This window comes from Uranotaenia lowii, chromosome 3 (assembly GCF_029784155.1).
Source record: "Uranotaenia lowii strain MFRU-FL chromosome 3, ASM2978415v1, whole genome shotgun sequence".
Classification (NCBI taxonomy): Eukaryota; Metazoa; Arthropoda; class Insecta; order Diptera; family Culicidae; genus Uranotaenia; species Uranotaenia lowii.
In genome coordinates, this window is record NC_073693.1 from 2,092,301 (window position 1) to 2,119,341 (window position 27,041).

Here is a 27,041-nt window from a genome sequence, read left to right on the forward strand (position 1 = left end):
CACGCTGTAATGTCAACTTTGGAGCTGCTCCTCTAGAATGGTAAGCGGTGTTAATTCTATGTAGCGTTTAACAACGCGCACCTCATGAGGCACGGGTAATACTAGAAGAGGGGGAAACGACGCAGAACTGCCACGAAACCGATCCCCGCCCCTATCGGATTGGTCATGCAACACACCAGCCAAGTAGCTCCTGTCAACTGTGACGAAAAACGGAAGTGGGCAAACAACCGGAATCAAACAAGAGTCTACCTCACGGCACAGCCTACTCCTCACCTGTGAGCTGAATCGTGCGGTGTGCTAACCATCATCATCATCATCATCATAGCAAGACAACTGCTTGTATTAGTCACCGGTTGGTGATCATCTGACCACGCATACTGCGATGGTTTCATTCATGGAGAGTTCTCGTTGGTAAATTCAAAATATACGGAGATGTCAACATTTTGCTAAGACTTTTGAACGTTCAATCAATTTGTATTAAAAAATGGAACATCTTGGACTCATTAACCATTCCAAGGAGTCTTCAGTGGAAGATCACTTAACAAAAATGTAGATGGCAGCAGTTTAGCGCTCCCAATTGCAATAGAAAACCGTCAAGCATGAACAGAACGAATGGAGGAGTCATGTGCTGCATTTCGCTACCAACTAGCATGATCGATCCCACACATCGGCAGCTCACCTGCATGCATGTTTGAGATCGCACACAGCATTATTATCATCATCACCAAGTGAGCAGCATTGTTCCCCCCGAAAATAAAAATGGAAAAACTTTCGCACACACCGCATACATAGAGCAATGGTCCGTTGATACCTTCCTATTTGGGCAGTCGGCTGTCGGTTGTCTTTTTCCGGTGTGTTGCCGCTCCGTTTTGTTGAGTAGCCAGAATAGCCGGAGAGAAAAAAGCCGACAGTTGGTGGAAAAGTTTCGAAACGATTAGAACCATTTTTCGTACGCGTACGCGAGATCGTTGAAGAGCCATTTTTTCGTGATACCGAATACAATTCGCAACACAGTCGTTGGTGAAGTTCATTTTTTCCATTCATCGGGAAGTTACGAAGAACAAAGCTTTTTTGTTTATTTGAATTGGTGACAAAAACCTTGATTTTGAATTCGAGTGATGCGTTTTCCCAGTGATCTACGTATTCTGGTGGTGATCAACTGAACTGGGAATCAACTGAATCGGTTCTACCTATCTACTGATTTGTGCAAATCCAACAGGGATGAAGTGTTCGAAAAAAGTTCTCGTTTTTGGAATATTGATGTAAGAGATAAAAGGAATTATTTACTTTTGTACCACCTGTACATACCGCAGTAGTGTTGTTGACATCCTTCGCTAAGGTAGTAAGTAGATTAGAGAAAGGTCGTGTTAGTGGTTTGGAAGCTAACTATCTAAGCTTAGAATCTTTTGACTAACACAGTTTATACTCAGTTGCTCCATTTAATTAATAAGAACTAAATTAAACCTTCATATTTGTGAATAGATGTACATAAAAAACATTAAATTTTTGCAACGTGTTAATAATTTTGATATTGATTGATTGGTTAATTTTATTCTTATATCAATATTTTTATATTGATTCACGAGAATTATATGAGTTTCACATACATACATATATACAAGAGTTTCTAATAAAGTGTTATACAATCCCGTACAAAAGTTTGGGATCACCTCTTCAAAAATAACAACATTTTGTTCGGTTACGATATCTTATGCCAATTGAATACCTTTTGATCTCATTGGAAAGATCATAAGCTTAGACTCTTCGTATGTGTTTGGATTAGTGACTTTAAATTACTCAAACTTAACTTAAAGATGGAAATTTTCAAAAATTCGTCCTTGAATTTTCAACCAGATTGTCTTTGGGTAGGGTGAATCAAATTTCGAAATTCATCATTTGGGATCATTGGTGAAGTATGGTGTATTGACCAAAGATTTGGAATCAATCTTCTTTAACACGCAATTTTATTTCGTACCTAAGTTAGTGAAAGAGTTTACTTGCAACAACTTTGTTTTTCTTGAACCATATATTGTAGGGTACCACCATCACTGCGACTAGTTAGATGATCAATTCTAATATGTCCTCTGTTTAATATATGCTTAGTCAAGAAAGATCACTTGTATATATTTAGATGGTGTCCCTATCGTAAGATTTAGCATTTTCCTTATCTGGTATAATCACTCTTATGAAACTGTTCAGCTTCTTTGGACCAATTGAAAAAACTTCGGAGGGATCTAGTATACTGTAGGGTATAGATGTAAAGAAATATACCACTACCACAGCCGATTATTTTAATCCGTTTCGATATAAGAGAAGGACATTCACAAAAAATGTATCCAAACTTTATCCTTTGAAGATCATCTGATGCTTGCCTATCTGCCCATTCTTCATTCCTTAACAAATTCTTCTACATAGCATTTCATCTCGCCGCACGTGTCAATGAACATACTTAAAATTAATAAGTTGAAGGTTACATAAATCATTGACATATAAGAGGAAAAGTAATGGCCCGACATTACTCCCTTGTGGTAAACCGATATCAATATTTCCTAATTCGCTTCTTGTATTTTCAATAGCCACAAACTGCTTGCGACCTTCTAAGTAGCTACGAAGGATATTTTTTGCTGTTCCTATTATCCCGTATTTTTGCAATTTGGACAATAATATGTCATGATTAAGAGTGTCGAAGGCTTTTTTGAGATCTTAAATTAATGCCCCAAAAATATTTTTAACTCTATTTTACATATGATGGAGTCAACTCATTCTGAGATGGCAATTTGAATACTCTAACCTGATCTAAAACCCTATTTCAGTTTATAGAGTATATTGTTCTGATTTAGAAAGTCTACAATTCTATTAACAAGGAGCTTCTCGAACACTCTACTTAAAACGCTCAAGGTCGAGATTGGACGACAGTTATTGACGTTAAGCGAGTCGTCAGCCTTAAAAACAGGGATAACTTTCGCAATTTTTAGAAAGTTCGGGAAAACTTGTGACTCCAAAATTTTTCAGGACATTAACAGGGAAACCATATGGTCCGTGACCCTTTTTATTTTTAAGTGAAAAAATTACTACAGGGTGTTCAATAAGTTCGAATACACTTTTTAACCAAATGGTGTGGTTAAGCAGTAGCATTTACATTGAACTTCTTTTAGAGTAATTTTGTGCTTTTATCAAACAAACTATTCCTGGTATCGAAGAATTAATTTTCATAAGGTTTTCGTTTTTTATCAGCCTTATCACACCACAAGTATCGGTACAGGCAAAACATCCAATTTATTGACCAAAATAAATGCCTCCTTTGGTCAAGTTCTCATGATCATTGATGATGTCGAGAATAAACAAGTAAAGAATTCCTAAACTTGTCTTTTATAATTATTTTTTTTCGTATTATGTGTGAAATGTCGAAGAACAAGCTACATGCTAGCTGATTTTCATCAAAAAAAAGCTTGCTTATCAATGTGATGGAGCATAGAATAATGACACATCATAAATAGATGAAAACCATTAAATATGTGCTTGTGTAATTTTGTATTAAGTTTACATTGGTCATTAATGGATTTATTGGTTAATTTTGCATGTAGTGTTTATTTTTATAGGTCATTTTGCACAGAATAACACAGGTTTTTGGAAATATTAGTTGAAAATGAAAAGTGCCTTGCCCCCGTAAGAAGATTGTATTTTCTGCCTGTTCGATTTGGGACAAATGATCATTTTCAGTATCCATTGGAATCTCTTTAGCCAGGTCCTTTCCAATTATGGAAAAGTTTTGGTTAAATTTCTCACAAATCTCTGTACTATTGGTTATAACCAGAGCTGGTAAATTTCAGTCAATTTCGTTCGACCCGACTAACGTCTAGTAGTCAATGTTATCGAAAGAATATCAAAGTCATTTACGAGTTAAATGACCAAGCTACAATGTCGGTCAGGCAGCAGTGTCAATATTGAATGACATTTTTGTATTCCACTCGCATCACACATACGATCATCTTTCTTTTTCATTTTCTGGCTGTTTTGGGAGGGATTTTACGTTATAAGATGCGCAACAGTTGAAAAATGTAGCTGCTGTCCGTACGAAGAAAAAAGTCGTAGCATGATGTCGTTCATTCAACTTGGTCATGACATTGTGAGCAAATGTCGCTGACCAAAAAACAGTACCGCATGACATAGACATGCAAAGCAGTATCAAAGTCGGCTGACATTGGCCGTCTGACATTGATAATTTGCAGCTCTGGTTATAACACCTCTTTCATCTGAAAGGTCAATTAAGGAAGTCGTTTTAGATTTACCTAAGAGCGTATTTATGTTTCTCCAGAGCTTAGAATGTGGAGAATTATTTAATAAGCGCTCGTAATAGAGCCTTTTACATTCTATTTTTTTTTTGAACGCAACTTTTTATTTATATGAATATCCATCTCTTTTAAATTGATATCATTTGGATGCTTTTTTGATCGTTTCAATAATTCTCTTTTATTTTGATAAGTGTCCAAAGGTCAAGTGTCATCCATGTACAGCAATTTCCTTTAAGTTTTACCCTTTTTTTTAAGTGTTCGAGCAGAAATTTTCACAAAGCGATTGTAAGTTGATGTGATTTCTTGTAGACATTCATCAACATTTTCTGGTAGTTGAATACTGTTTAAATAATTCACAAATAAGCTTTCTATTTAAGAATTGTTACGTTTTTATCACCTAATAAATTGAAGGATGTCAGTATTTGTAAAGGGTCATTAACATCAGAAAAGATTGATCATTTTTCAATAGATCTAAGTCAATTTGCTTCGATATTACGTGGTCTAGAATATTCCTAATTGTTGGCTTAGTAGGAAAGGTGTTAGTATCCAAAAGATTCTAAGATAGATCTATATTTTGCTACAGTATTTAGGTTAACCGGATTCACAGGAACGTTTAAGTCACCTACAATAAACCAGGAGTGATTATCAGCAACAGACGCTAGAAGATATTCAATTTGATCACAAAACATGTTAAACGAGAATGAACACAAATTACTTGACCACTCGTACAAATTTCGACACTAATTCGGTGAATCTGATTTTGATCGCGGATTAGCATTGTTCCTTTTTCGTTTGGGTGAAGGACTTTCATTTGGAATCGTGGATGTGTTATTTCCTTGCTGAGTGACAAGTATGCTCATATAGCGATTCATTTCGTATTTAGTTTTAGTCATATCAGGTTTTGAAATATCTGTTTGTTTGACCAGAATGGCACTATTTCTTCTGGGCCAGATGTATTAGGCCCCAATTAAGTCTTGATATTCGCGCAATTCATTTAATATTTCTATGGATAAGGGCGTCAATTCATCCCTTCTTGTGGCGGTTTCCCATCAACTACTAATAAAAGATCTATTGAAGAAGAGGCAAGTTTCCCAAAAATTCTTTTTCTTACTAAAAATGTCTTCTTTTATGACTGTATCTTTTAATGAAACTTTAATCGGTGGAGACGTTTTATTGGGTTTGTTGGAAGATATTAACCTAACAGCGCTTCAAATGGACTCAGTTTGAAGGTCATAGCCAACTTGTTTTGCGTATTAGTTCTTATGTATTTTCTACATTTGTGTATGGCACTCCGAAGATCATGAGGTTTTATGAAACAGCCTCCCGGTTAAATCAGTCGAGGTTTATTTCCGAATTATGGACCTGATTAGTAAGATTTGAATGCTTAGATTTGAGCAGAGTTGGTAAAAATTGACAGAATTAAAGATGGCTACTGTTTTTTTCCAATCATCATTACTTTCTAAAACTCCAACTATGCACCGAGCCACAGTCAGCGATCATCAGCAGCTGATAATCATCTTTGTTTGATGATCAATGAAAGCTAGCATAGTAAATATTCAATATCATTGGTTTCCATCGAGATGATAGCCTGCTAAAATTTCGCTCCCATGCCGGTTGTTGATATTTATAGGTTTTTATTGCTCATCTAAACTGGCAACAGCAAAATCTCCATATTATTGTTAGTCGAGCTGCTAACTAAATAGCCCATAAAACGAACTGCAACATGTTTCCGAGAGCAAGGATTTGCCCGCCTTTTTATTTCCTATTCTATTTTAACGCACAGTCACGTGTGCATGAATGTAAACCCGATTTTTACTTAATATCACGATACCCATTTTCTGTGATAATTAATGACCGTAAAATGTCTACAACATACTCAGTTTACACTCCAGTTGCGCATAAAAAAAAGAGGCAAACCACTTGCTCAAAGTAAATTGAATGAACCAATCCTCCCACAAGCCCGTTCAAATCATTTCTACTGATCAGTGTTTCAGTTGACAACCGGCTACTTGTTGAACATTTTTTTCAAACAATTTATCCAAAAATCACTTTCAAAATATTTAATTTACTAAAATTCTGACAGACTCGTAAAAAAACACGTGCGATGTCATCCAGACAACGCCTACTCCTTAAAAATAAATATATTTGTATTTCTTTTCTTTTCAAACAAATTTTCACGCATTCTAATATTGCATAGATTTCAGGTGCATCCGAATACCAAATTTCCATTCTCATTTATAATTTTGTCAAGGACGCTAATTTTTGCGCAGAACGTAGGAACAAATCCTGAAACTTTTCTTTTCATTTTATTAACTACATTTAAGACTATAGCATATCCATTTTTGCAGCAATAGTCGAAATTGGGATAATTAAACTGAATACGCGGGAAAATCTTTTTCATTTAAGTTTTAATGAAATTGATGACAAGTTCGAGCAATCGAAAGACTCAAAATTGCTATGCTATGCATAAATTTGGAAATTTGCACTCACAACAGGCAGCATAGCATTTTGGCACCTTTTTCTAGAAGAATTTCACCGCCTAACGGTGCTGTCAACGAATCCAAAAGTCGAAATAATTATTTCCGCTTCTTGGCCAAACTACTGTAGGCACAGAAACGATAAAAAAAGCTCACCAAGAACGGAACGGAACTGAATTTATCACCATTACACCGGCTCAGCTGACTGTCTGTCTGAACTGGAGGACTGAGTACCCGAGCAGACTTTGATGCCCAAATTGATAGCAAACTGAGACCATAATAAGGTATCAACAGCAAATTGATAGCATTTTTCGCTGTCAAATTTTGTACGAGAGCAAAATAAGGCATAATCAAGCTTTCATAAATTTTAATTTGACAGCATGCTGATACCTCACTTTGGAATCAACAGCAAACAGTTAGCAAAATTTGGAATAGAATTTTATTTGATAGCAAAACTAGGTATAAATGAGGTGTCAGTTTGTTTTACAAAATATAAATCCGAGATCAAATTTAAAGCATTATTTGCTATTGAATTAATCGAATAGTAGCTTCAATTTTGACTGAATACAAATCGGAAAGAAGAATTATAGCATAACCTGAAGAAGAATGTTTCCATTCATTTCTGCATAAAAATATAAATTGATAGCAAAACTGGGCACCATTGAGCTATCTATATTTTTTAAAATACAATTCAAACTCAAGCATTCAAACAGCTAAATATTATTCGTTTTTTACATCTGCTTTTATTTTCTGACCTGTTGGTAAGAGACTCTTGTCTCCGGTTGTGTATTTGATATATGATGTGTGTTAGTTGAATGTATAGATGTTTGTGAAATGCTCGTGAAGTTATCATAAAAATGTAAGGATTTTAACTTAACTCTACCACATACAAGTATTTAATTATGTTCTTGGTTTTATCGCATTTTTGAGCTTGATGCAGCACTGTAGAAGGTTTCAAACTATTTCAATGCATTTAAAATATAAAAGAACAATTTAAAAAAATAATATGCTACTCTTTTAAAACACTTAAAACTATTTTTAAAAAAGCTTTGAAAACGATTGAAAACACTGAAATTTCGAGAAATCTGGGTAAAACTTAATGAAATTGTGAGATAGATTCTGTGACGAAAAATTGTCCGAAGTATTGTGAAATTTTAGATTTGTCTGTGATTTCGACAACCTTGATCCAAACAATTTAGAATTATTTGGAATGATAATTTGGATGAAGCGGGTTATATTTACCGGGCTGAGGTAGCGAGACATTTTTCCACGTTGTGCACTTTAAAATAATCGAATATAAAAAAGCCACTTCTTGAAAACCGAACGACGATTTATCATTGTTGTTATTTTCCTGCATTATTTTGCTCAATTAATGAGACCTATCGAACGAAAGAAAAAAAATAAGCATCTACATTTACATTATGTCCACCATACATTCTATTTTGAATTTATAAGATTTTTATAATCCTAAATATATTTAAAGTTGAACTAGCCCTTAGAGCACCTGTACCCGTCCGTGGTCTATTCTTGGGTCTAATTTATACAAGAATTGAACCAAAGAAATTAGATCTGATCCTATGAAAAAGCTGGCAACTGCACTCGTGTTCCATTAACTGTCAAACGGTTTAGAACTGAATCAAATTGGATCCAAATCTTACCAGTTTTTGATCAATCCTTATACCAGCTCTAAAAAAAGTTTAGTTGAAACTGGTATAATGGATCACCAGTGTGGTTGCTCGGGTCGGAATTTGGGTCTAAACCGGCTGTTTGGACCACGGGTACAGGTGCCCTTATAAATCTGCAGAAGCATGTGGCTCGCTCCGGACAAATGAGCGTTTAGTTATGGAATTGATTATAAATTTGAAAAAAAAAATCTAATTCTTCTATGTAAACAATTATCCAAAAAACAATACTCATCATAAAAATAAAAAAAAATTTTTCATTGCTTATTAAGTTATATATTAATTGAGAAAATCTAGTTTTTATCTTGAATGCAACCGCTACAATTTTTTTATTTATTTGTTGTCAACCTCAATAACATAAAATACCAGGCTCGCACTTTACGTTATATTTACATTAAACAATAAAATACATATTTTTTACATTTTCATACATTTCAAATAATATTGCACTTCACGAGGTAGATTAAAGATATATTTTTTACAAGTCACTTTTATTCATAGACATATATTGGACGTTACTGATCCAAACGTTATGCCAGCAAAAACTGTAAACAAACATTTTTTGTTTACAAAGTGTATGCAGTGCAGATACCGATTTTTTCTTGCGTAGTTTGATGCCGCGAGTGTCCTATCAAATCGTCAAAAATATTTAAAGAGTTCCCCGTGTTCCTTCAAACTCTTTCAAAGGAATTGAAATCAAGCTGGTCTGGAGGTGGTGTAGCTTTCACTTCTTCAACCCTTCTGTGCGCGGTGAAGTAAGTACCCATAAAGTTAATTGTCATATCCAAATTAATGTTTTTTTTTTTTGGTTTCATTATCATTGCAGGTACAAACTATCCGCCTAGCTAAACGAGATGATTTTTACAACAAAGGAAACAACTTCCGGATCTTCACCTAAAGATGTTCATTCGTACACAAAATCGATCAAACCTTCTCATCCTTCGAAAGGTAAGATATCTTCTTTTTTAACATCAATCAGTTGATTTTTTTTTCTCTGTTCCAGAAATGAAACCTACGTTGTTGAGATTATCCCCTTGTGGATGATTCATCCCTTTCGCGAAAACATAATCGACCTGCATTTGAAAACCAAACATGACACAATAACAACGATAACGGAAATTAGTAACAAAAATGAGAAATTTTCACATTACTACAAAGCACACTTCTCATCAAAGAGCGGTTCCGGAAAGATCAAAAGGCAGCTAACTATACAATTGGTAAGCTGTTTTTTTATATTTGATTTTTAGAATTCTACGGAACAATGACAGCATACAAAAATAAATGAAATTCTTGTATGCCCGGGAATCAAAGGAGCTTATATCGCGCAAACCTTGCATAAATATTGTGGAATCTATTTAACGTTTTATTAAGCACATAAAATATGTATCGGTTGTAGCTAAAAGTCTGACAATAGAGTTCTTTCAAAATGATAAGAATTATACAAAAAGAATAAATCAATGTCAATCAAATTGAATATTCACGTCCAAAATATACGGAAAAAATTAAAACTCGATTGTAAAGTGCGACGTGCTAAGAATAACGCCTTCACGGATAGGTGTCTGGGTCAATGCCATATTGCCACACATACATTTCTGTACTATGTTTATAAATATCGCCTGCACTTATGCAGGCAATAGTGAAGGCGATGTTCATAAGCTACGAATCATAAATATAGTAGAATAAATAGTAAACGATAATCAAAAAAACATCGCCCATTGTAAACGCCTTAATGTATGTATATAATGCAACAAAAGTTGCTTGCTTTGAAACAAATTTACTCGAAAGTTGCTGGATTCGAGTAACTACTCGAGTCTTTAATAACAAACTGATCGTCATTTTTATAGTAACGGGGGAAAAAAGGTTTATTTTATAGCTAACGACAAGAAGCTTAAGAAAGTTCATTTAATTCTAGTTCTAAGTAGAAATTGATAGTTTTCTTGCAGCAGAAGCTAATATGCTAAGATCGAGGAACTTTTGTAGTTTTTAGCTTCTCGGAGGACCAAAATATTTTCCTGTTTTCTTCAGTATTTGCTTGGCATTTCAAGATGCTCTAAGAGTGAAAAAAATGGAAGTTTCATGTTGAGTTAAAATTTTAATTTTCTTTCCCGACCATAGGACCTAGTCGTTTTGGTAAATTTTGGACTTTTCAGTAAACTTTCTACTTTCTTCAGTAGACATGAATCATCCTTATGGATGAAAATCTAAGAAACAGTTGCTGATTTAGTGATACTGTTGAAACAAAGTTTTAGAATGAAACCTTGTTGCTAACAAGAGCTATCCAGGTATTTTAAATTAAATAGTTTATTGCGAAAATTACAACTAATTTTATTTTATTTTTTTTAATGCTTAATCTGAATTGCCTGAATCTATCCAAATGATTTTAAATCGTAATGTACCAGAGAATTTTGTTTGTGAATTGACAATTAAAATGAAAAATTGTCCACCGTTCTGCACACAAAGAAAAACAGTTATACACGTTGCATAAGTAAAGGCGATTTTACTGCGGCCAGTGGAATATATGCCTACGCTATATAATTTTTTTAGATGCGTCCTTTACTGTCTAAATGAAGGCGATTTTAGTATAGGCCTTGTTCGTTTTTGCCACATCTGATTTTGGCATATGTGGTTGTTTTCAAAAACAAAATTACCTTATAGTTTTCGTTATAATAGGTCCAATATAATTAAGATCAACACCAAAAATATGTTTTTACATTCTCTTATGATGATAAAATACAACAACAAAAACCAAAATTTAAAAGAAAATTCTAATGTATGTACCCAAAAAAGATAAATAGATGAAAGTTTATCAAAATAAAAAAAACAAATACTTAAATTAAGAAAAATACCAAATATGAAAGAAAAAACAAATTTTTAAACAAAATAAGCAAAGTGCTAAATACATCAGAATCATGATAAAAAAAATACTTAAAATAATCGAATATTGACTAAAAAATTCCACACAATTAAAGCAAATTGCGCTATCACGCCAATAGAGTCAAATTTGCTTTAATTTAGCTTGACATAAGGTGGTACACAGACAAAAAGAGAGGAAACATTTTCGACCTGGTGAGCAAAGTGATACCAAATTTTGCTTGTTTTGAGGCCCAATTCATTCCTCATAGTTAGAATGTTTTGAGAGCATATTGGTGCCAAATTTTGCTGTCAAAGAAATTCTATTGATGCCATGAATAAGCATCATTTTGCTCTCCAAGCTCTCGGAAAATGAGGTGTAGTTAAGGTCTCAGTTTTAGCAAAATTTGGTATCACTTTGCTAACCAAGTATGAAAATCTGTGCTCTCATTTTTGCTGTGTACCACCTTATGTCAAGCAAAATGAGAGCAAGTTAGGCTCTCAGGGCGTGATAGCAAAATTTGCTATAATTTTGCCATAAAAGTCTGCTCGGGTAGCAGCAGCAGCGCCGCGCATTATCCGGACAATGACACACAAGCTATTGGCAAGCTTCAGATTTGGAAAGAATGCAACAACACGGACCAACAAACTAGGCAGCTGGAAGAAAACTGTGTCTGTGTCTATTTCGTGATGTTAGAAGTGACGTTTTTATGCGGAGCCGAGGAAACTGACCCAGCAGACTTCAGTTAGAAGTGAAGAAAAAAAAACACAAAACTGGGACCGGTTATTGAAATTTGTCGCGAGCCGTTTAAAATTCGGTTGGCCGGTTTAGCCTCTTTTTTTTCTTTGCTCCTTTTCGGTGAATAATTATAAACACCCGCTTGAGGAGGGAACGAGATGCTGTTAGAAATATTACTACCTGTTAAGAATGCTAATCAGTGAAAGTTCGATCCCGATCAAAGGGGAAAAAGCCTTAATCAACTTTGTTTAAAGGTGGTTTTGCTTCAAAAATTTTAAGATCGATACTTACAGAGTTACATAACCTTTCGCCATTTGAATGGCTTTTCAAAACTTTTCAAAACAGTGAGGAAATTATTATAATAACAATACATTATTACTAGATAACAATTATCTTGAAAACTAATAATGATTGTTTCGAATCTAAAACACGAGTAGCACAAATTCGACAATGAGGCAAACTTTGAAAATTCCACTCAATTTCGACAATATTCAAGAATTTTAAAAATGGTAATTTTTTGTCATTTTTGTCAATTTTGACAACTTTGATGATTACTAAATTTTGTCAACTTTGTCAATTCACTCAATTTTGTCAATTTTGTCAATTCACTCCATTTTGTCAATTTTGTAAATTTTGTAAATTTTGTCAATTTTGTAAATTTTGTCAATTTTGTCAATCTTGAAAATTTTTTTTCAATTTTGTCAATTTTGTCAATTTTGTCAATTTTGTCAATTTTGTCAATTTTGTCAATTTTGTCAATTTTGTCAATTTTGTCAATTTTGTCAATTTTGTCAATTTTGTCAATTTTGTCAATTTTGTCAATTTTGTCAATTTTGTCAATTTTGTCAATTTTGTCAATTTTGTCAATTTTGTCAATTTTGTCAATTTTGTCAATTTTGTCAATTTTGTCAATTTTGTCAATTTTGTCAATTTTGTCAATTTTGTCAATTTTGTCAATTTTGTCAATTTTGTCAATTTTGTCAATTTTGTCATTTTTGTCAATTTTGTCATTTTTGTCAATTTTGTCAATTTTGTCAATTTTGTCAATTTTGTCAATTTTGTCAATTTTGTCAATTTTGTCAATTTTGTCAATTTTGTCAATTTTGTCAATTTTGTCCATTTTGTCAATTTTGTCAATTTTGTCCATTTTGTCAATTTTGTCAATTTTGTCAATTTTGTCAATTTTGTCAATTTTGTCAATTTTGTCAATTTTGTCAATTTTGTCAATTTTGTCAATTTTGTCAATTTTGTCAATTTTGTCAATTTTGTCAATTTTGTCAATTTTGTCAATTTTGTCAATTTTGTCAATTTTGTCAATTTTGTCAATTTTGTCAATTTTGTCAATTTTGTCAATTTTGTCAATTTTGTCAATTTTGTCAATTTTGTCAATTTTGTCAATTTTGTCAATTTTGTCAATTTTGTCAATTTTGTCAATTTTGTCAATTTTGTCCATTTTGTCAATTTTGTCATTTTTGTCAATTTTGTCAATTTTGTCAATTTTGTCAATTTTGTCAATTTTGTCAATTTTGTCAATTTTGTCAATTTTGTCAATTTTGTCAATTTTGTCAATTTTGTCAATTTTGTCAATTTTGTCATTTTTGTCAATTTTGTCAATTTTGTCAATTTTGTCAATTTTGTCAATTTTGTCAATTTTGTCAATTTTGTCAATTTTGTCAATTTTGTCAATTTTGTCAATTTTGTCAATTTTGTCAATTTTGTCAATTTTGTCAATTTTGTCAATTTTGTCAATTTTGTCAATTTTGTCAATTTTGTCAATTTTGTCAATTTTGTCAATTTTGTCAATTTTGTCAATTTTGTCAATTTTGTCAATTTTGTCAATTTTGTCAATTTTGTCAATTTTGTAAATTTTGTCAATTTGGTCAATTTTGTCAATTTTGTCAATTTTGTCAATTTTGTCAATTTTGTCAATTTTGTCAATTTTGTCAATTTTGTCAATTTTGTCAATTTTGTCAATTTTGTCAATTTTGTCAATTTTGTCAATTTTGTCAATTTTGTCAATTTTGTCAATTTTGTCAATTTTGTCAATTTTGTCAATTTTGTAAATTTTGTCAATTTTGTCAATTTTGTCAATTTTGTCAATTTTGTCAATTTTGTCAATTTTGTCAATTTTGTCAATTTTGTCAATTTTGTCAATTTTGTCAATTTTGTCAATTTTGTCAATTTTGTCAATTTTGTCAATTTTGTCAATTTTGTCAATTTTGTCAATTTTGTCAATTTTGTCAATTTTGTCAATTTTGTCAATTTTGTCAATTTTGTCAATTTTGTCAATTTTGTCAATTTTGTCAATTTTGTCAATTTTGTCAATTTTGTCAATTTTGTCAATTTTGTCAATTTTGTCAATTTTGTCAATTTTGTCAATTTTGTCAATTTTGTCCATTTTGTCAATTTTGTCAATTTTGTCAATTTTGTCAATTTTGTCAATTTTGTCAATTTTGTCAATTTTGTCAATTTTGTCAATTTTGTCAATTTTGTCAATTTTGTCAATTTTGTCAATTTTGTCAATTTTGTCAATTTTGTCAATTTTGTCAATTTTGTCAATTTTGTCAATTTTGTCAATTTTGTCAATTTTGTCAATTTTGTCAATTTTGTCAATTTTGTCAATTTTGTCAATTTTGTCAATTTTGTCAATTTCGTCAATTTCGTCAATTTCGTAAATTTTGTCAATTTTGTCTATTCTGTCAATTTTGTCAATTTTTTCAATTTTTTCAATTTTGTTAATTTTGTCAATTTTGTCAATTTTGTCAATTTTGTCAATTTTGTCAATTTTGTCAATTTTGTCAATTTTGTCAATTTTGTCATTTTTGTCATTTTTGTCATTTTTGTTATTTTTGTCATTTTTGTCATTTTTGTCATTTTTGTCATTTTTGTCATTTTTTTCATTTTTTTCATTTTTGTCATTTTTGTCATTTTTGTCATTTTTGTCATTTTTGTCATTTTTGTCATTTTTGTCATTTTTGTCATTTTTGTCATTTTTGTCATTTTTGTCATTTTTGTCATTTTTGTCATTTTTGTCATTTTTGTCATTTTTGTCATTTTTGTCATTTTTGTCATTTTTGTCATTTTTGTCATTTTTGTCATTTTTGTCATTTTTGTCATTTTTGTCATTTTTGTCATTTTTGTCATTTTTGTCATTTTTGTCATTTTTGTCATTTTTGTCATTTTTGTCATTTTTGTCATTTTTGTCATTTTTGTCATTTTTGTCATTTTTGTCATTTTTGTCATTTTTGTCATTTTTGTCATTTTTGTCATTTTTGTCATTTTTGTCATTTTTGTCATTTTTGTAATTTTTGTAATTTTTGTAATTTTTGTAATTTTTGTCATTTTTGTCATTTTTGTCATTTTTGTCATTTTTGTCATTTTTGTCATTTTTGTCATTTTTGTCATTTTTGTCATTTTTGTCATTTTTGTCATTTTTGTCATTTTTGTCATTTTTGTCATTTTTGTCATTTTTGTCATTTTTGTCATTTTTGTCATTTTTGTCATTTTTGTCATTTTTGTCATTTTTGTCATTTTTGTCATTTTTGTCATTTTTGTCATTTTTGTCATTTTTGTCATTTTTGTCATTTTTGTCATTTTTGTCATTTTTGTCATTTTTGTCATTTTTGTCTTTTTTTGTCATTTTTGTCTTTTTTTGTCATTTTTGTCATTTTTGTCATTTTTGTCATTTTTGTCATTTTTGTCATTTTTGTCATTTTTGTCATTTTTGTCATTTTTGTCATTTTTGTCATTTTTGTCATTTTTGTCATTTTTGTCATTTTTGTCATTTTTGTCATTTTTGTCATTTTTGTCATTTTTGTCATTTTTGTCATTTTTGTCATTTTTGTCATTTTTGTCATTTTTGTCATTTTTGTCATTTTTGTCATTTTTGTCATTTTTGTCATTTTTGTCATTTTTGTCATTTTTGTCATTTTTGTAATTTTTGTAATTTTTGTAATTTTTGTAATTTTTGTCATTTTTGTCATTTTTGTTATTTTTGTCATTTTTGTCATTTTTGTCATTTTTGTCATTTTTGTCATTTTTGTCATTTTTGTCATTTTTGTCATTTTTGTCATTTTTGTCATTTTTGTCATTTTTGTCATTTTTGTCATTTTTGTCATTTTTGTCATTTTTGTCATTTTTGTCATTTTTGTCATTTTTGTCATTTTTGTCATTTTTGTCATTTTTGTCATTTTTGTCATTTTTGTCATTTTTGTCATTTTTGTCATTTTTGTCATTTTTGTCATTTTTGTCATTTTTGTCATTTTTGTCATTTTTGTCATTTTTGTCATTTTTGTCATTTTTGTCATTTTTGTCATTTTTGTCATTTTTGTCATTTTTGTCATTTTTGTCATTTTTGTCATTTTTGTCATTTTTGTCATTTTTGTCATTTTTGTCATTTTTGTCATTTTTGTCATTTTTGTCATTTTTGTCATTTTTGTCATTTTTGTCATTTTTGTCATTTTTGTCATTTTTGTCATTTTTGTCATTTTTGTCATTTTTGTCATTTTTGTCATTTTTGTCATTTTTGTCATTTTTGTCATTTTTGTCATATTTGTCATTTTTGTCATTTTTGTCATTTTTGTCATTTTTGTCATTTTTGTCATTTTTGTCATTTTTGTCATTTTTGTCATTTTTGTCATTTTTGTCATTTTTGTCATTTTTGTCATTTTTGTCATTTTTGTCATTTTTGTCATTTTTGTCATTTTTGTCATTTTTGTCATTTTTGTCATTTTTGTCATTTTTGTCATTTTTGTCATTTTTGTCATTTTTGTCATTTTTGTCATTTTTGTCATTTTTGTCATTTTTGTCATTTTTGTCATTTTTGTCATTTTTGTCATTTTTGTCATTTTTGTCATTTTTGTCATTTTTGTCATTTTTGTCATTTTTGTCATTTTTGTCATTTTTGTCATTTTTGTCATTTTTGTCATTTTTGTCATTTTTGTCATTTTTGTCATTTTTGTCATTTTTGTCATTTTTGTCATTTTTGTCATTTTTGTCATTTTTGTCATTTTTGTCATTTTTGTCATTTTTGTCATTTTTGTCATTTTTGTCATTTTTGTCATTTTTGTCATTTTTGTCATTTTTGTCATTTTTGTCATTTTTGTCATTTTTGTCATTTTTGTCATTTTTGTCATTTTTGTCATTTTTGTCATTTTTGTCATTTTTGTCATTTTTGTCATTTTTGTCATTTTTGTCATTTTTGTCATTTTTGTCATTTTTGTCATTTTTGTCATTTTTGTCATTTTTGTCATTTTTGTCATTTTTGTCATTTTTGTCATTTTTGTCATTTTTGTCATTTTTGTCATTTTTGTCATTTTTGTCATTTTTGTCATTTTTGTCATTTCTGTCATTTTTGTCATTTTTGTCATTTTTGTCATTTTTGTCATTTTTGTCATTTTTGTCATTTTTGTCATTTTTGTCATTTTTGTCATTTTTGTCATTTTTGTCATTTTTGTCATTTTTGTCATTTTTGTCATTTTTGTCATTTTTGTCATTTTGTCATTTTTACATGTTTGTCATTTATGTCATTTATGTCATTTTTGTAATTTTTTGTCATTTTTGTTATTTTTGACTATGCCAACAATTTTGACAATGTTCGACAACTTTATCAGTTTTGAGCAATCAACCTGCTTGTCAACTGACAATTTTTTATAGACTTTTGAAACTGTAATAGTGTTGACAATGTTTTTATAAAGTCAATTTTGACAGTTTCTTTATATTTTGTTGATTTTTAAAAATAGTGACAATTTTGTCATTTTTAACAATACTCTGAATGTCTCAAATTTTAAGAATATTTTTTCCTGGCCAATGCTGTTTCCACATGATAAAGTTGGAACACACTGAATCGATTGACTTGCTTGTTCACTCGCGATTTGATTAATTTGGCTCAAACTACTAGGGCGGAGTAAAAATACTGCAATCTGACTTGTTCTTCCGGGTGTTCGAGGTAGAACTCAAGCAAAAACAAATAGCCGGCCAACCAATTGACAAACGACCAGAAAAATTAGTAAGAATTAGGTCGCTTTCCTTTCGGAAGTTCGAAAGTTACAAATGCAAATCATCAAATTAAGTCACCTTTTCATCGTGCGAAACTCAGCTTAAACAGCAAAAGGAGGCCCCGATTATCTACTTAACCCTTACGAACATAACACAGGCGATAGTTTGCATTTTCGTTTGTCTTTTTATTCCTAAACGGGTATTGGTAAACTAGTACCGAACCCACGATGCAGTACGTTTTCGCTATAGTTTTAAGCTGGACGAATTAGGGATGTTGCTTTCCAAGAAATGTTTTAAGAGCTGACCGAACTGTTTGTGAGTTGTTTGATATTCTTTGGTAAATTTGAAATTTTAGTTTACTATAGGTAGTGTCTTGATAGTTGTGAAGAGCTGGAAATAAGTGTGCGATGATTATAAACAAGTGTCATAACGATCGCGACATCCCTACACGCAAGACTCGCTAAGCGACTGGACGGTTGTTGCAACACCGAAAATCGAGTTCGAGAGTGGACAGATTGCATTGGTCCATGGCACGGCACAGCACAGCGCAGCAGCATATCACCACCTTAAAGTCAGTCAGTCAGCTGTTTCTGCGATCGTTTGTAAGATCGACCTGATGGACCATTCACGTCCCATTCATTCATTTGGGTTGGCCAGTCGGATTATAGCAACGGTACGCGAGAGTCGTTCTTTTGAACCAACCAAACGCAGTCGTCATCTACGAGCGATCTGTGAGGGCTAGTTAGGTACAAGAAACGTGTTTAAGATCCCGCGCGTGAAAATGTGCTGAGTGTTGTTGTTGAGGGAGAGGGCAAAGCAAAACAAAGAAGAAACAAACCTACCGGCCCAAAATCGACCAAACATGCTGCTGTCCGCCTTTATGGTGGAGACGTTGACCGTTCTCGTGGAACCACCACCCTCAGCGATCACCGGAATGGCCAGCAGGCACGGGCAGCTAGCTCTCGGTAAAGTGCAACCCCAGGCCAACATCGGCGTGTTTATGTTCCTGTTTATGTTCTGCGCAATCGAAGTAGTATTCATCAAGCTGATTTCTTACGCAACACAATCGAGCCAACATTCGACGGACGAAGGTTCAACTTCGAGTACCTCAACCTCGATCGGAACCCAAACCTTTCCAAGCAACGACAGCAGCAACCCATCGGAAGTCCCCAACGGAAATCGGACGAATTAAACCAACCACAAAATCTTGTGGCGTCATTCCGCAGATAAATAACGTCAACGAAGATGATTAAGCCAGAACAAATCTGCCCAACAACCATTAACAGCTTAATTCCAAAATTACGCTGTCGTCGATCGCTGAAGCTTCGAGAGAAAGATCGCGCAAAACAGAAAAAAAAACACAAGACTCTTATCGTATTCAGTTATAAGTTAGTTTAGGTGTGTACGGATGTGCAGAAGGCAAAAAATTGTGCCCCTTTTAAGCGAGAACAATTGGATAATGGATCGTGGCCCAACGAAGCTAAATCTTCTTCAGCTTGGTTCTGAAATTTGTGCATCATCCTCCATTCGACTGATTTTGTTCTAGAGAATAATTGGACTGGACGTACACATAATACATCTGTGGTAGTTTCATACGTAAAACTAGATAAGATTAAGAAGAACCAGACGATTATGTTCGGAATAAATTTATGATGAAATTCTACACCAACTTCATAATTGTGATAAATCCGAAATTATCCGAGTTTTCTTTTGTACTAAATATAAAATGAAGCAGTTAAGGAGTGATCTTCTATCAGCAATCTAGCTACTAGCTAGCCACTTTGCAATAATAAAGTGGACTCCAGTTACATGCTCCACTAAATTTTGTACTAGCATAATTGAGGCCCTTAGGATCAGAGGGGTGCAAGTCCAAAATCATCAATTTTGAGTTAAGTATACCTAACGATTCTTCATGTTTCAATATACATCTGGTGCAAAACTCGATTTTTTTATAATTTAATAACATTTTTTCGATTGAATTAAAACTACTCGAATTCGAAAAATATATGAAAAATCGAACACCTTCACAACTTTGGAGCGCGTTTTCTCGAAACTAGCATATAGGCACTTGCACCCCTCTGATCCCAAGCGCCTTAATTATGAGAAACATAAAGTGATTCATTAGGGCAGGTAGTTAAAAAAGAATTACATTCTGGGTTCAGAATCGCTGCTGGACACTGACTGATGACAGACGGGGTCGATGGCATTACATGCAGTAATCATAATAATTGCATTCATACTTTCATTGAACCAATTAGAACAATTTTATCAGACAAATTACCTCTGAGAAAATCTCTTAGGTTTGTTGGTTGGCAAAAGAAGACCTAGATATTGGTCTAACTTTGGCTTTACGCCATGAAAAATCATTCGATACCAAATTGTTTCGTCTTCGTTATCCGGTGTAAAGATTATTGTAATTGTTTTGATATCAAATACCTTAAGACTTTGGAAAAAGCTCTTGAGGGGATTATTAAGATTTCGGAATCGAATTTTGAATACGGCGAATGCGCCAACATCACTGCTTCGAGAAAAATGCGTTCATGGAACCATTTTCAAGCTACGATGTAATTTCATGTGAACTTTAGCAAATTTCATAATTTTGTTGACTACAGCTTCTCCGTAGTGATATTAATTTAATTTTTCCACCGAATCCAATTCACAATTGCCTTCACAAACTTCTTTTCCAGATTTTTCAATACCAACTTTTAACTTTCACATAAACGGTTTCTTTAGAGACACCAAAATTTTATTTGGTTGTTAAAAAAAAATTTTTTCTATGAAATTTGTTGCTGAGAAAAAAAACACATGGTAACACTTTGGCATACGCCTACTTCTCCCGATTTAAGGTTTACTAATGTGTTTCGAGTGTTTTCTCCGTTTTCTCTGCTATTTTTATGAACAATTTTTATATTGGCGGATATTAGGGAAAATATCCCGGATTTGCACGTCCACTATACTGACGAAAAAATATCTGGAAACCTTAGGTTATAATTATTCCGGATTTTGTGGATCCAAATTTGGTAATAAAATTTTGAATTTTATGTATGTGATCAGATGTCGGGTTCTGTATCCATGAATTTCAGTTTGGATCATCATTGGGAGAATATCCTGATTTGGATTTTGGTTTTTCATTTCAAAGTTAAATTAGATACATTTTTCATATTCGAAACTTGAAACACACCATTTTCGGATATGAAAAGAAAATATTAAAATAACAAACCATTTTAAAGATATGGATTTGAAATTTTATTTCCTCTGCAGAACTGGAAAGTAAGAAAGTTTCATAATCAATGAGATCCAGAATTGAAACACAATTTTCATTCAGATAAGTTGAACTTTGGAAAAATAACTGAAGGATTTCTGGTTGAGGGCTCTGATGGAAATTCCAACTTTTTGTTCATAATTAGGCAGAAACAAAATTGAATCCTTCGTGGAAACGTCAGTTTCCAAGTGACGAAAGACATTTGGAAACTCTCGTTAAAACATCACAAAAGGGGGGGGGGGGGAGGGGGGCGCTAGCCCGCAACTAACTTGCTTGAAAAAAAACTTTAAAAACAATCTCGAAAACAAAAGATGACACAATTTTCATCTTCTACGTTGACATTCACTTTTTCAACTGTTTAAACTTTCGAACCAATTTTTCGAATTTTTCAATAAAAAGCCTCAAACTTTATTTATTTCTTCCCTTGGGATTTTTGGAAATAAAGATGGAGGAGATGACAAAAAAGGATTCGATATTTCTTTCGGCCTTAATAGGAATTATTATTTGAAAATAGAAATAAAAAGTCGTTCTCGGGTTTAAAAACCAACACAAACACATATAGGATCTCAGGGTTTTCTTAACACTAAGCGTACATCTTTCGAGGATATGTTGGTGGAGGGAGGGGGGTTCTCCCATACAAAATTGATGAAAATTTGTTAAAATTTTAACGATCCTCGAAGGATTTATGTTAAAAATTTATAAAGCTTAATGAAACAGGAAATCTAAGTGGTATGTACGAAAGCCAAAAATGGTCAATTCTAGCGTGAATTCACGTCACAAAAGTAATCGATCACAACACATACAACTTAAATTTTTTAATGACCAAATTATATTCAGTTCAAGGAACTTCTAATTGCAACCGTTTGCTACTATTTTTTAATTTAAAAAAATTTTTTTGACTTCTAGAATGATAAAAGTTCAGAATAGTCGGAAAAGCGATTTCACGTAACGGTGGAACCTATGACTCAGGTTTCTCCAGGTATTTCAAATGTTTAGATGGCTATAAAATCAGTCTTAATGATAAAAACTTACTAAAACATGATAAATGTGATGGCAAACAACCCAAATCTCCCCTCTGCACGAAAACTGCGATGAAAAAAAACAGTACTAGATATGCTGTGACCGAGACTCGATCTCATGACCTCTGGCTTAGAAAACTTATAAACTATCCTGTAGGCCACGGTTGGCGGCTATTTGATTGCCTGTCAGATTGCCCATTTTTATCCGGGCATGTATAAATGTTCAGTTTTGAAATTTAGGAAAGCTGCAGTCCGGCCCGGTTAGCCGACAATCTTTAAAAAAAAAACCCAGTTTTTGACACAGTAATTCATATTGGTTGCAAAACCAACCGAAAAACTGGAGTTGAGTTATTATAGTTTTTTTTTTGCGTTCAACGGTAATCCGGCAGGCTTAATATAGACAAAGCGATCCGTAAATCTTTTCACAGATAAGAATTAAAATTATTAAAAATATTCAAAAAAAAAACCTACATGAATTTATCAAAAAATAATAACAACTAAAATGAACTTATCTTGCCAAATTCAACAGATCCTTCCTTGTTAAACGTACTCTTCGTAATGGTAAATGACTTTTTGCATTTTTACGGTTATCACGTCGAATTCCATCCGTTTTTTTTAAAGGCATTTTAAAAAAACAAACGAACACAAAACAAATAAAGAATTCCGAAAAGGTTCTCAAGTATCATTCTGGAGATTCAAAATTTGCCGAGTTACTCCGGCTGGCTTGATTCCACAATCCATTGTATTTCAGTTTTCGGATCGCCCTATCCAACCCTCCCCACTAATCCCCTTGATAGAGTTAAGCTAGTTTGAAGTATGAATATTATAAATAAAATAGTTACACATTTTAACATCTTACCTCGTACCATTTGAAAAGGTTACTAGCATTTCTGTAATGAAAACATACTTATCTTTATAGAATGAATTTTTAAACCACTCAGAAATCAGTGCTTAGAATTTTTCTAGTCGCAGCAGGCCGAGATTGCTATAGCGATCACCCGAACCCAAACAAATTGTTTTCCCACACCCGCAGGACATGGCCATCACTTTTTCAAAACAATCACAGATATTATTTGCTGGGGAGCAATTTTTTTATAAGCACATATTAAAAACACCACCATTCTCTTCACATCTAATCACATTTTTACCCGTGAAAACAGGGACGGCTCTAGGAAGTAATTCATACGCTAGGTTTGCACACTTTTCTTCACAGCCGCATTTCCGGAACTTCTCCTTTAGGCTCTAAATAAGGCTTTTTAACCCACCAATATTGCGGGAAAAAATTGTTTTCACGATTTCACATTACGTACTGCAGTTCTCAATTATTTTTGCATTGAAACATGCTAACTAAGAGAAATTTTCCGGAACCTTGATTCCTGAGAAATTGACAACGCAACTTAACATCTTTTCTCGGTAGTTTTGACTAGCACAACTTTAACTATATTTTCCCGATTATTCGAATAATTGTGTTTCGTTCAATAACTTTCATTTTCACTTGAAAAACATAATTTTTCCGAAATTTGTAATCGGCGCAGAAAAAATCACGAGCGTTAGAAACGAATCCACGCCCATGCTTGGCATCGCTCCTCAGATTAGCCCGTTCAGAGTAAGAGCGTGTATTTTTTTCGCTGTGCTCTTCCCAAACGGAGAATCTGTAAAAATGCTCAGTTACCTCCAGAGCGACCAAGCGTCCACCCAAGTGTGGGCCAGAGAAGCAAGCAAACTGATGAAGTGCGTTCTCAGTGCAGATAAATTCGTTCGCACTCGGGCGAAAGAGACGCTTACCAGAAAACTCGGTTTGTCTTCATCGGTTGCGTCTGGATCGATGTTTCGAAGTGCGTCGGAATTTACAATGCAGAACATAAATCTAACGGAACTAAATTAATAACACCAATGTTAGTCAAGATAGAATGCTGGTGTCTTCGACAACATTGCTCTGTATAATATAGCGCATATTTTGATATGAAAAATAAAGTTTAGAGGTCCACCGATAGCGTGATATAAATCATAACTTTCTTGTTAAGCATTTTAGAGCTTAAGTTTTTTCTACAAAGTTATTTATCTCAATAAAATACACAACTTTGTTTAACATGTCAAAGTTCTACAATCTTTACCCAAGGAGATACGGTTAAATTAAAAAAAATACTTGAAAAATGCTTTTCTAAAAGTTATTGTTATTATCGCGCTATTTTTGAATCTCTCGACTTTAAATTTTATAAAACACCTATCTGGTCATTCCTAAGCGAGTTCCTCTAGATTGATGTTCTGCACCAGGATCAATGATTAGCTACGAAAGCTTTCTTCGGTCGAAAAATATCAAAAACGTAGCGGTAAAGGAAGATAAATCCTAAATTTTTAAGATTTGTGAAAGTTTTGCATTTTATTACTAAAATTTGTTCCAGATCCCTGCATAATTACGGTTTGTTTAATAGACAAAGATTTTTGGATAATTTTAGTAAATGTTACTTTGCGAATCGCTGCTTTTGTAAATTAATGCTACCCACGTACGATTTTAAAGTACATAAACCTAAGTATACAGCAATTAGCGGATGCCCGGATATTGTGAAAAAACTACTTGGATTTTGCCCTGATTATTTGGAAAATGAAACAAGAAAATCGAATTCAGTTTAAAATTGTTTGTTGAAAATTGGATTTGTGAAAGTTTGTTTCATAAAAAATCAAACCAAAACTTTCCTTCGTATGCTTTAAACTTAAATTTAACACTGCTGATGTGTTGCGACAAAAAATTTAAGTCGTTTTTCTTCACTAGATAAATGTCTGGAATTTCCTCAGATTTTGACGGATATTGCTCAGTTTTTGGAATGGAAAATTTCAGATTATTGACCCGGTATTCCCCATGTTTTTCAAATAACTTGCCAGGAAGTGCCCTACCCGGCTACCTACAAAAATAGTTCATACCTAAACCTACATTGGACCTCTTCGACTGATGCTCTGTTCCGCTCTGCATAACGGCTTTTCTGAAGAAAACATTCCTGCATTGAAATCTTTCTGGCTTGATACACTGAGCTACTCAGCAGCGTCGCTAGAGCACAATTTTCTAGCCAGCTCCTTCTCTTTTCTTTAGAGCGAGCGACGTCCACCCGACCGTCAGAGCAACCGCATTCGGGCGCACTCGGCAAAAAGATAAGTGAACGTTGATCGGCTGAGCAGTGCACTCGGGAACCGAAATGATAAAAGTGTAATTCGTTCTCTGCTCTGTTCTGTTTGCGAGGTGTTGGACAAGCATGCACGCCTACTCACTAAATTGTCGCCTGAACACTAAATTGTCATTTTTCACCATAAAAGCACTTGACCAACTTTACTATATGATCTCTCGAAGCAATCGGCTTGAAATTATATTTTGGTTATTTTTAGATCTCTCTTTCATCGAAAATAAGGATGATTGAAACCAAATGGGTGATTCGTGAAGCGAATGTTTTCATTATTTGATTTCAAAAAATTTGATTATAATTTTTCATTTAAAACATTTAAGCAATAATCGGTGTGGATCATATTTTCAATTAAATTTAAAAATTTCAAAACGATATATTTCAAAATAAAGTTTTTTGATATGATGATTGATTTTGTAGTGTGAGTTGCAGAACATACTTTTTTTCTAGGGGTTTTACCACTAAGAATCGGACCGCATACAATTTCCGCTTTCTCCATGAGGAAATATTGTACAAAATAGGTAAAAATATGTTTTTGTGGGGTTTTTTTTATTAAATTTTAGTCAAAACACCCAAAAAATGTCTTCTTTCAACAGCCAAATTTACAATTGTTAAATATTTTGGTTTGCCAAATCCTCAACTTGCGGGCAAAATTATCTGCGAAAAAGATTTTAACCTATCTGGAGATTTCCTGGGTAATTAAGATAGAATTTCTGCCCCGGGATTTGTTGATTTCGAGAGTTTGAAAGCCTTGGCAATCACTCCTTCTGACCAAATTGCACCACTAGATGAACAAAGCTTACAGATCAAAACTCTGTCATAAGTTTCTGAGTATGACAACTAGAGGCGCATCAGTAAATGAAATAAAATAACCCAATACTAAGTAGTACAAGCCTTAATTAAAACCTAGAAGTTTCCTATTTAATCTTTTCGATTAATGATTTAATGTATCTTCTCCAACTTCCAGCAAACTCAGCCAGAGGAAACGGTCCACTGCTGCTGCCCAGAAACCCGATGCCGTTTTGTGCTCTATGTGTAACGCCAACATCGAAATCGAGGATCCCAACAGGTTGGTAGAAAGTTTAATTGATTTTTGTTTTGTTCAACCGCGTATTCTCTTTTCTAACATCGTTTTTGTCGACTATTTGCACCACGCCAAAACCCCAAAAAAGTTTCGCAACATGTCGCGGTTGCGAGAGACTCGTGTGCCAAGGAACGAACAAGGAGGAGGCCAACCGATGCTGCGACTGGATTCCGGCCATCGGAATTTGGGAATGCCGGGAATGCAACTCGAATCGGGTTATCCAACAGAAGGCGGGCCAATGGTTGCTGAATCAGCTCACCCACCGGTTGCAGCATCCGGGGCCGGTGAATCTGAAAGCCGAAAACGATCTGCTCGGTTTAGCCGGTGCCGGTAGGTTTCTACATTTAGTGGAACATTTCCCCAAAGCCCGTGAATTTGATATTTACATATTCATGTTGCAGATTTTGACGATGCCCAAAGTTCCTCGTCCTCCATTTCATCGAACCAGAAGGTTAAAGTGCGGGAGTTC

The 27,041-nt window shown here is 33.0% G+C and overlaps 1 protein-coding gene across 1 annotated transcript in view; it reads left to right on the plus strand.

Moving 5' to 3' along the window:
• LOC129758772 (protein henna-like) overlaps positions 1-27,041 on the plus strand; it is a 70,276-nt gene that overhangs the window by 22,710 nt on the left and 20,525 nt on the right. The window contains exons 3-5 of the mRNA XM_055756388.1: positions 26,456-26,557; positions 26,661-26,902; positions 26,974-27,037. Of these exons, the coding sequence (XP_055612363.1) occupies positions 26,456-26,557; positions 26,661-26,902; positions 26,974-27,037 (408 nt within the window). The remainder of the gene's footprint in view (positions 1-26,455; positions 26,558-26,660; positions 26,903-26,973; positions 27,038-27,041) is intronic.